Consider the following 11527-nt stretch of genomic DNA (forward strand, 5'->3'; position numbering starts at 1 on the left):
ATTCAAAAAATCTCAATTATGTTTTGTTTGTTCAAAAAAACCCAACAAACTTAACTTTTTGTCTAAAAAGTCCAACAAAGTTCCAAACCGTTCAAAAAATCTCAATTTTGTTTTGTTTAAGTTCATTGAGGTTTTTTTTGAACAGTCAAAATATGATCGGAGTTTTGTAAACGTTTTGGAAACTTTATTGGTCTAACAAGTCATTTTTCCGATACGGTAATAAGCCACGTCATCTATTTCTCTTATTTGACTTTCAGGAAAGTGTAACTTAGTTGAGATTTTTAGATAAAATGTAAAGTTTGTTGCGTTTTTTTGGACACACAAAACATGATTAGGGTTTTTTGAACAGTTTGGAAACTTCGTTTGGCTTGTAAATCATTTTCCCAAAAATAATATGATAATCCATTGAATTCTATCAAGTTCAATGTATTGTAAATATTATTTTGTAATTCTCCGCGCTCCCTCATCTCCGGGTACATAAACCATACCAAGAAGCAATAACACTGATATCAATGATTGGCATTCTTGATTCAATCCTTCGAAATAAAGTCAAAACATATGTTTCTACATTAACAATGGTATGTCTAATTTTAGATAAAGTGATGAAATGTTGCTATTAGTACTTGAATAATAATGGCCATTCGTCCAACATATAAAAGGGGAAGGACGGAATTTGGAAGAGACGGGTAAGAGACAGGCAGGGGCATTATGCATTCGTCACCATTGAAGTAGACTTTATGAGGGAATGTCCACCCACGATTCAATGAGAATGTTGTCCTATTTTTTTGAAGAATCATCTCTGAATGCACACTTGCAGCCTCCAGAAGGTGGTCGTTATCCAGCTTTTCTACACCATAAAACATACCTGTATCATCTGCATTGAAAAACCAGGATGACGTTGACAAATGAGTTTGTTTCCTGCTTAGATTATAAATCAGTAAATCACATTGCTCATAGTTGTTCTCATCAACTTACTTATGGGTTCAAAGAGGAGAAGAGGCTTATAGTTAAAATCATCAACTTTGACAATGTTGTTGAGATTCGGATGTTGAGCAACAAGTGTCCACTTAGTGTAGTTGAAATTGAAATTGAAGTTGGTGATGGTGATCCTCACATGCCAATACATCTTGTAATTTCTTTTCACATGCCAATGAACCCGAACAGGGCACATGTGGTGAGTGCATCGCTTCAATGGAGCATTACCTTCTGTATGTGGGCTTGTTGATCCAACCACACGTGATATAGGCGAGTTATTACTGATGTGTTACAAGAATTCTCTTGCGATTTTAGTCAAGATTTCCAACTATCTTATATGCGTAATCTAGAATATGATTATAGAAAGCTTACGTAACACAGTTTTCATTGTTTCTGCAGCCACAAGCACATGAAAGACATGGAGTGATCTCACTGTTGTAAAAAGATGACATCGAGACACAACAGTTTGGGATCTCAGAGGCCAGAAACTGAGAGTAACGACACACCAGTTGCCATGACACTACAAATAAATACACGATTAATCAGAAGAGGTTAACTGTAAAAGAAAACAAAACTTGGCCTGTGAAACATACTTAAAGCTCGGTTCTTTCTACGACCACCAGATGATAAAGAAACCGAAGATGGCACAATGGATATAGGGCTGCAGGTGTATCCTTGATTGGGACCCAGCAGGGAGAAATTCTTGGGCAGACCGACTGTTTTATAAGTATTTCCCGAATTCCCAACGCTCATCTGAAACGCCGAGAGTGAATTAGCAGGATCTTGACCCATTGAACTAACAAAACCACCCTTGCAGCAGTTGAGGAACTGCTGGTTGTAAGGTACTCCAGGCTGCATGTCAATGATTCTGGGATTCTTCTCACAGGAATGAGGAATATTACTCGGTAAATCCTTGCAATCTCCTTGATCAATCGCCTGAGCTCCTAGCATCGACCAAATTATTTCCTTTTTAGCCCACGTCCATCCCAATGTCCATCCTGGAGTCATGATTGGACGATACATTTGATAGTTGTTAATCTTCACCACAGCCTGCAAATCGCTCATCTCAGGTAACCATCACAATTTACGTAGGATCAATCTCAGAATATTACTTACCACGTAGCCATCTGGAGTCCATGAAACAACATCCCATGTAATGGTTATGTTTGCGGTTGGATCAAAGATATCATATGCCATTACAACTGTAACAAACATAAGAAGTTAATTTCTTTAATTATGACAAACTAACAGTTAAACGGAACATTTAACGTGAAGATTAAGAATCATTTTCTCAGTTCTAACCTGCGGAAAAGCATAACACATAAGTCACAACAGAAGATCTTAACGTAAATCTAAACCTTCTCAAAGCCATGATTTTCTTAGAAATTATGATAACTAGAGTTCAGATATAATAGACTATCTTCATGTCACCAACTTCACAACTTCCCTATTTTATGCTCCTAGCATCCTGGTCGAACTTGCAGTTGCAGATGCATTCGCTATGAAGACAAATGTTTTATAACTCGATAACAAGACAAATCCAAGAATAATTTCAAAAGAATGTTGAGATACCAGATCCCATGAATATAATATGGAAGTTGAAGTAGAAGGTCCAAAGTGCATGACAAAGATTGGTCGTAAATATTAAAATGGGTTGACCTCGATGAAAAACATAATAAAAGTATGGTGTTGTTTATTTATCAAGATCATCGCAGGTATGTGGATCGAGAAGTTCAGATCCGACAAGTTAGCCAGTCATGAGGTAAACCTTTGGTTTTTTGCCAATCGGAGAACTTTCTTCCTAACCCTGCTTGTATCAAGCATCTTTTAGTGGCCTATGGGCAAACATCTTTTATAATGTATTACAAACAGAAAAAGTATATAAGGTATTTTGCAGGCCAAGCAATCAAATCGATGTATTTTAACATAAAATCATTGGCATTCATCATCCATTAATGGATGAATAGTCAATCACTTTCGACACTATAACGTGGAGACTTCGTCATTTATCAAAAGCAATTTCAAACTTTTTAAATTCACACATTTACACATCACCCATAATCAACCAATCATTCTATAATTTCACAATATCATTTGTTTTCCCTTGAATTCTCTACGTCCGTTCACAATTACAATAGTTTCAACATAGTTTTTCATAGGTTTTTGTTATTTTGAATGAGTAATGTAGGTGAGGGTGGGCTGGTGAGGCTGCGTTTGTTGGGAAGAACTGAGTGGGACAAAACAGGACTAGAATTTTTGGATGTTGTTTGCCATGACTAGAACAAGAACTAAAATGAACTTTGACTTAAGTCAAATGGGACAACTCATTCAAAAAACAGTCTACCCAAATAGTTGGAACTAAGTGGAACACGTTCTTTTCTTTTCCCCGATTAACCCTACTTGGAATGCATTTATGCTTTTCTTCTTATCTACCGTGGCACACTGTCACGATTTCTCATCGTCTCAAGGTACGTTTTTAATTAAACTTCATAATTTGCATATCTTTACTTACATGCTAAACGATTTCTTGATAATTTTTCTCGTTATTCACTTACCGGCATGTATTAGCTTTTTGTTTTTAATTTCTCGTTATTCACTTACCTGCAAAAAAATTCATTACACTATTGATTAAGTTATGATTTACGTTCATTGAATGCATGCGTACACTTTTCTAAACTTTTAACGAGAGAGAGAGGGAAAACGAGGGAAAGATTTGCTTTTGTAGTTAATGTTAATTTATATAAACAAGAAAAGACCCTTGATTTTTTGGTTTTTCTCTCATTATAATCGTGACAGAGAGCTTGTGGTTGAAAAATTATGTCCAATTTTCAATTCGTTGTTTACAAGTGATTATCTGGAAAAATCAATACTACATTGTTATCAAGATCACCCTCTATTTCTCCACCCTCTTAATTGTTTAACCCTCCGATTCACTATGGTGTCCTCTCTCTCTCATCATCATTTTAAATAAATATTACACAGCGAGCGCATAACAGATGCCATAGAATTGCATAATTCGGGCGCAATTTGTAACGCCTGTGTTTCTGGGCTTGCCATTTATAGCAATGTAATAGTCTAGGTTAACCTTTGTAACCCGTTTTGAAATAATAGAAGTGTATTATTTGAGTATTATGTGTTTTGTGCTTAATTGCTTAATTATGTGGTTTGATTAATTAAGAATAAAAATAAACGGCAAAATTTAAGTGTAAAATAAACTTGATATCTTTAGATAATGTTGTAGTAGTTGAAACAAGGTTTCCGAAGATATAAAGAATGCTGAAATCCGAGTTATAATGAAGAAGTTATGACCCGTCGAAGTTTCGCGACAGAACCGCCAACGCTGAATGACGTAAAAAGTAAAATTTCATTAGAGCGATAGTTAGCCTTAGTGATCTAAACGAGAATCGAAGATCTCGTTGTTAGTATCAAAGCGATAAAAAGTTAGGCGAGAACGGACGTCAAACGAAGAAGTTATGAATTTATAACGAAGTTTTCTGTCCCGGCCTATTAAAAATAAATAATAAAAATAAAGTCAAAATTAGCCGACGGAGTCTAAACGAAAGTTGTAGAGCGTAGTCTCACCTTCACGTGGATATAAATAACGTCGTTTTGTGCTTAATTGCTTAATTATGTGGTTTGATTAATTAAGAATAAAAATAAACGTCAAAATTTAAGTGTAAAATAAACTTGATATCTTTAGATAATGTTGTAGTAGTTGAAACAAGGTTTCCGAAGATATAAAGAATGCTGAAATCCGAGTTATAACGAAGAAGTTATGACCTGTCGAAGTTTCGCGACAGAACCGGCAACGCTGAATGACGTAAAAAGTAAAATTTACATTAGAGCGATAGTTAGCCTTAGTGATCTAAACGAGAATCGAAGATCTCGTTGTTAGTATCAAAGAGATAAAAAGTTAGGCGAGAACGGACGTCAAACGAAGAAGTTATGAATTTATAACGAAGTTTTTTGTCCCGACCTATTAAAAATAAATAATAAAAATAAAGTCAAAATTAGCCGACAGAGTCTAAACGAAAGTTGTAGAGCGTAGTCTCACCTTCGCGTGGATATAAATAACATCGAAAACGGAGTTCGTATGAAGAAGATATGAATTTCCGAAGTTTATTAAATAATTAAGAATTAAATTTAATTATTAAATCCGGTCTTATCCGAAGGCGAGTCACCGGGTTCATCCGGAGTACGCCCTGCGTACGCCGAGAGTGTCGACATTTCAGATGACGCATGCAGTGACGATTTCGGACGCCCGTACGCCCCGCGTAATTGAGACTCCTAGCCTCCTATAAATAGGATGCGAGGGTAGCCGGCTTCTTTGCTATTTTTCTCCATTCTCTCTCCCGTTTTGCCTCGATTTGCGTACCAGAAGTACCCCAAAGCCCCGGTAATATTCCCGAGTCCCGAGATCCCGAAGATCCCGAGAAGTGCGGTTTCCGAGCCGAAGCTCTGCCCGCGAGAAGTTCGATTTTTGTAGAGATCTTCCAGATCTGCTGAGGATTACTACTTTTGCAAGTCGTAGTACTATCCGATCATCTTCTGATCAGGTGAGTGTATACTACCTTTCATAAACACGATAATAATACAAGTATGATTTGAGTGTACTAAGTATATTGTTGTTTATATGTGTGAGTGTGTGGTTACTTTCTTCTAACGCATAATTATCAAGTATTTAATATAAAATACGTGTTATGTGTATATTTTGTTGTTATATGCGTGAATGTAGATTCACTTTCTTCTATCTCATAGATATGATTTATTCTCTAAGAAATACGTGTTATGTGTATGTGTCTCATCTGTTGTTTTGGAATATGTATTGAATGAGAATGCTATGCAGGTTTTAAACTATGTATAAAAGTATATATTTTTATCTACTAATATGTTGGGTAGAACATGGGTAGATATTTGGTGTGTAATAAACAGATGAGAGGCCTCAATGTTGTTTTGATCCAGTCATCTAGCGGAATTTAGATGACAACCACGGACTTTTCTAGACAGTCTAGTGGAACGCTAGCAGGCTCATAACCTGTAGGTGTTAATGAACTTGGGTGTTCATTCGTTGTATTCCACCCCCCTCATGGTTGCCTTATTTGACTTATATTACTGAGGAACCCCCGCAGCATGTGTTGTCACCCCGATGAAAATATTCTTAGATTAGGTCCCTTGTGTTAGTTATTTTAGGACATAAAGTGAGAATAACGGAAATGGGTAACTGGCTTATTGTTGGTTGATAATAATTAATCTAATTATTTATTGTGGGTTGAAAACCCTATATCCTGACCCACACAGTTTTATTTGTATTACAGGAAGTGGCGCAAGGGCGTAAGATGGATGAACCATCAATTTGTTTTGTTTACAAGTCTATATATGTATATATTTGTTGAATGACTTGTAATGTTATCGTTTATGCTTATTGGTTTGTATCGGAACATGACACCCCGAGTTTTGATTATATAATGAAAAATACATTTCTTTTATGAAATGCTTTGGTAAACATTGTTTTATCATGTTTTGTTTTTGGGAACAAATTCCGCAACTCTTTCAAATCAAAAGGATTTACTCTGAATTTATTTTAAAAGCATAAATGAAAATCAGTCTTTTCTGGCCGAGATTTTGGGGATGTCACACAATTGCCCTTGAGTTTTTGTTCCTGTCCTGTTTATGGTAGAGATGCTTGCTGGTTCTGGAGGAGCTTGATTAAGCATATTGTTCCTACCTAGTTTGGTACATGATGACTTTATATTGTTTTTGCCCAATTCATGTTTTAGATACTCAATTACAAATGAAAATGCTCTTGAGTTTTTGTATGGGGCTAATGCCATAAAAGCCCTTAAATTTTCAAGAAATGTCCAGTTATATCCTAAGTCCATTTTTATGTCCACAAAAACCGCACATTTCGTAAAAAATTATCATAATTGCCCTCTTTTCCGATTTTACCCTTCTATGGCACTAGAGAGTGTTTGGTTATAGATTGACACATGTTAAGGGATGTTTAGAAAAGAACCTCCAGTGCTTGCCTGCTTTGAAGAAATCACTGGAGAACAATCAGGTTTGCTACCATTGGCCAATTTTATAGCTCTTATTCTCTCTACTTAATCCCCATATCTGTTGGTGGGCTTGATTAGGGTTTGATGGTCATATGCAAATCTGATTTCATTTGATTATTAAAGTTTCAGATTTGGGTTTTTTTCCTGGGTTTGTGTTGAAGCTGTATTTGGTTTCAAATATGAGGAAATCCAAAATCTAAATAAAACGAAGGGCATGCAGAATCCTCTTTTATTTAGTAAAAAGGATGATTTCAGATGGTGACCAGATAGATAGGAAAATATGACGATCTTTAAAACGCCATGGTTGTTCTTGCGCAGATGTTGACAGAAAAACATAACAGAGATGATGGAGGCGTGATAACTAATGACGAAGATGCCCTAATCTCGTCGCCCCTGTTCCATTTCCTTGTATCCATGACTTGTTTGTGATTTCCTTGTGCTAACCGGAAATGAACACAATCTTTGGATTTTAGTGTTTTTTACTTTTATGTTTGGTTTTGAGGTTCGATTTTAGATGAGCTTTTGATGTTTGATTTCATGTGATTTCAGGTTTGAATATAATTTTAAGGTTAGATTTCATATTTGAATATTAGATTGAGGTGTGGTGGTTGAAGACGGTTCTTTTAGCAGGAAGGAGGAGGAGGTGATCGTTAGAGCACGACTCTTCTTCTTCTTCTTCTTCTTGGAAGCAGGCGAGCATTGGAGGTGCTTTCCCAATCCACCCAGTCGCTGCTTACTTTTCCCCTTGATTGGTGGCCGCGGACGACGAGATAAGGACCACGAAGGGTCGTTGGAAGTTGTAGGTCGTCGGAACATCCCCTAATGCCAAACATCCCCTAACATGTGTCAACATGTAACCAAACACCCCCAAATGCCATAGAAGGGTAAAATCGGAAAAGAGGGAAATTATGATAATTTTTTTCCAAATGCACGGTTTTTGTGGACATAAAAATGGACTTAGGATATAACCGAACATTTCTTGAAAATTTGAGGGTTTTTATGGCATTAGCCCTTTTTGTATGTGTACCTGAGTTTTTTGAACTTGTTAATTGGAGGAGTTGATTCATTTTTTATTAGCTTTTGCATCTTTTAATTTCTTTTAATATTATTTATTTTGATTATTTGACATTAAAACTTGTTATATTATGAGCATTTTAAATAATTTTTTTAATTAAAATGTTAATTTCACTACAAGAAAAACAGCCTTTAACGACGCGCAATCAATGACACGCGCTAATAGAGGATACGCATTTGTGTGTGCCCTAAAAATCGATGTCAGTTTTCCAAAATTTGAAGGATAAAGGACACGCATTTGTGCGTGCCCTACGATTAGTGTTAAACAAAACAAAATTAAAAACATGGAGGGCGCTTATTTTAAGTGTGTATCGTCTACAAATGTCGCTTTATATTTTTTTTTTAACAAAACGCGCGTTTTTAAAGAGGATCTAAAATTCTAAAATTTTGAATACCCCGCTTCTCACTCTGATCCTATGGGTCGCCTTATCTCTCGCACAGAGCCATTCTCTCCATCCTCTCTCTCTCTCTCTCTCTCTCTCTCTCTCTAACCCTAGACACAACCACTGGCCATTCACGTTCCTTCTTGCTCCATATTTTTTACCTTCGTCGGATCTATCTTCTTCTCCCCCGACGCTATCTTCTTCTTGCTCCATAAAATAAAATCGGCGACCAAAGAATCAGGCTCGCTTCTTATTTTGCTTTTCCGTCTCCAACAAAAATCCTAGTTTCTATCACCGCTTCTTGTCCCTCACAAAATCTTCCATAGAACCGGCGATTGGGGGTCTGCGACTCTTCATGTTGACAACGCCCTGCTGCAACTCACGATGGGGCCCAACGGTGAAGCAATAACATAACATGGTTGACTGCTCTGGCATATTTACTTTCGTATTCATCTTCTTCCTCTCTAGCTTCCCCTAAATACAAAATTAATCCCACTGTTGAATTAGTGAATTAGGGGTTAGGGTTTTGAGTGATTTGGGGAGAAGATGGTTGGCTCTAATGACCAAAAACTTCCTGGAATTGGGATTGAGAAAAGAAGATTGTGTGGAAGGAAGTTGGATTGACTATGTACTTTACTGGGCCTACTTCAATAACACAACCGAAGACACAGTGAGGTAAAGTTTACGGGTTGCAGCTACTCTTCCCCTCCATTTCTCTCTTTCTCTCTCATCTCTCATCTCTCTCGCTCTAATAAACTCCCATGTTTATTCCTTTTGAATGCTCTCTCTCTCTCTCTCTCTCTTACAACTTTTAGATCGAGGTGCTCTCTTGTCGTCGATGTTTCTGGATGTAGTCCTTCGCATACAGGTATGATTTAGTACAAGCTTACTTTGCATCTCATAATACATCCAATAATTAATGTCTATATATCTTAAATATAATAATGCATATCTTTTTTGGTGAATAGACAAAAACGGGAACTGTATTTATCTAGTGTGTAACTGAAATTACTCATAAGTCATAAGTGCCCTTGTTAGAAATAACAATTGATCCCATGTGCATATAAATACATAATCTTTTTATGGATATACATCATGAATCAATATGCAAAATTGTTTCCATAATCCATATACCTCCTAAATTTTTAATTGAAATAAATGTATTGGCCATTATCTATATTACACATGCTTTTGTAGTGTTATAGAGAAATATGCCAATTTAGCTGATAGAACTTCTGAAGAACAAAGATTGTTATCAATAAAGGACATCCCATACTGGTAGTTGTTGCAGATTTGAGGGGATGGAAGTAGATATATCACTGGGCACTTATTACTAGGAATCATTGAACATTGCATCACCATCCTTTTTTGTTTATTATTCATTTATTTGTTTTTTTCCTGTGTAATAAAGAATGCAGGGTCTGAAGGTGAGTTTTTTTTTTGGCTACCAATCCTGAATTATCAGGTTCACCTCCAAGGAGGGCTCCACCAGCTGTTCCTTTTGTGGCCCCATCACCCATTATGTCAGACATAACATCACTCCCCTTTGAGGCAACAGAAGAGGATGAACCAGTTATATCCAACTCAAAATCTTTTAACTCGGGCCCAGCTCAGAATTTAACTATTGATGACATTGATGATTTTGAGGATGATGATGATTTGGAGGAACTGAATAGTCGCAGGTATTCAAGGAGAACAATGAATGATACTGTTGATCTTGTTGTGGTTTTGCCTTCATTTGCAACAGGTAAACACAAATGATGGAAAGTTTTATGAAAATATTGTATCATCTTCTGAAATTGGTGTGTTAAGTTATGTGTTTGGTCATTTCTTCAGGTATAACTGATGACGATCTTCGTGAATCTGCCTATGAAATCCTTCTGGCTGCTGCAGGAGCTTCGGGGTATCTTTTCTTTCTTTTCTATCTTTGGCTCTGTGCATGAACTTTATTTTGCACACACACATAGTTTTAGAATTTCTTTTGAATTCCCATTTTGCTGTGACTGATTCTGTCTGGACTACAGATCTGCCAAACTACCTTTTGACTATTATGTAATGATTGTTTAAGTAGGGGACTTATAGTGCCATCAAAGGAGAAGAAAAAAGAAAAGAAATCCAAATTGTTGAAGAAGCTTGGAAGGAGTAAGAGTGAACAAGTTACAAATCAATCCCAACAATCAACTGGTTTGACTGGCCTACTGGAGACAATGTGTGTCCAGATGGAGGTACAAACTATATTTCTGTTTTATATATACACTGTTTTATATAGTAGTCTATTTTGCTTGTATGATATATGGTTTGTTTGCATGTTGGACATGATTGATGGGGACTGTTAGAAACCATACTGAGTTTAGGTTTGCTCTTACCAGATAGGAGTTCTATTACAGATATTACTATTAGTTATATAAAGTATATGCTACTTCCTTATGTCATGTTATTAATTAGTAGACTCTGGACCCCACAAAGTTGTGCTTGATAATAATAATGATTGTTGTAAACACAGATTTCTGAGGTATGTAAATTTTATATCCAATGTTAAGAATGATTTTGTTATAAATTGATTAAATTCCCTCCCTCCACCTGTACCCTTACAAACCATGGTAGCATGATTAACATTAAACTTCTAATGTTGTATTTACTAGTGGAGTTAAATGCAAGAAGTGGCAACATTATTGGGTAGCTTTAACAAGCCTTAAGAAAGAAATGGAAGTAGCATATATGATGATGACGCATAACAAACAGCTATATTTTATGAATGTATATATTTTATGAATGTATACAGGAAGTGGAAGAAATACTTGAACTTCTAAAGTCAATGTGGCGTATCTTGGGAATAACAGAGACTATTCACCACACCTGTTATGCATGGGTGCTATTCCGCCAGGTAATAACAAATCATAAATTAGTTTATTATAGTAATTTCAAGAGCTATAAATTTAAGTTTTTTTTTTCTTTTTGCAGTTTGTGAAAGCAAAATTGCTAGCTGGTAATAATGTACTTTATTTAATTAAATTCCTCTTGCTTATTATTTGTCTATTT

The 11527-nt window shown here is 36.1% G+C and overlaps 1 protein-coding gene and 1 long non-coding RNA gene across 2 annotated transcripts; one reads left to right on the forward strand and one right to left on the reverse strand.

Moving 5' to 3' along the window:
• Positions 1 to 590: 590 nt before the first annotated feature.
• LOC145002620 (COBRA-like protein 4) lies at positions 591 to 2172 on the reverse strand. Its single transcript, XM_078961857.1, has 5 exons — positions 2092 to 2172; positions 1569 to 2025; positions 1348 to 1495; positions 976 to 1256; positions 591 to 874 (listed from the first exon to the last, which is right to left on the reverse strand). The coding sequence occupies exons 1-5, from the start codon at positions 2170 to 2172 to the stop codon at positions 591 to 593; spliced, it is 1251 nt and encodes a 416-aa protein (XP_078817983.1).
• Positions 2173 to 10220: 8048 nt separating this feature from the next.
• On the forward strand, positions 10221 to 10660 carry LOC145048214 (uncharacterized). Its single transcript, XR_013682773.1, has 3 exons — positions 10221 to 10235; positions 10325 to 10391; positions 10560 to 10660. It is a non-coding gene; the product is annotated as an uncharacterized LOC145048214 (long non-coding RNA).
• The last annotated feature ends 867 nt before the right edge of the window (positions 10661 to 11527 follow it).

The sequence above is a fragment of the Lactuca saligna genome, chromosome 1 (genome assembly GCF_052625555.1).
Source record: "Lactuca saligna cultivar CGN05327 chromosome 1, ASM5262555v1, whole genome shotgun sequence".
Lineage (NCBI taxonomy): Eukaryota > Viridiplantae > Streptophyta > Magnoliopsida > Asterales > Asteraceae > Lactuca > Lactuca saligna.

Bases quoted from the DNA above. Each gene is read 5' to 3' on its own strand.
- LOC145002620 (XM_078961857.1), bottom strand. From the start codon at position 2,172: ATGGCATATGATATCTTTGATCCAACCGCAAACATAACCATTACATGG. The intron at 2,026-2,091 runs GTAAGTAATATT...AGCGATTTGCAG, and splicing joins GGACTCCAGATGGCTACGTG to GCTGTGGTGAAGATTAACAA. The intron at 1,257-1,347 runs GTAAGCTTTCTA...GTAACACATCAG, and splicing joins AACAATGAAAACTGTGTTAC to TAATAACTCGCCTATATCAC.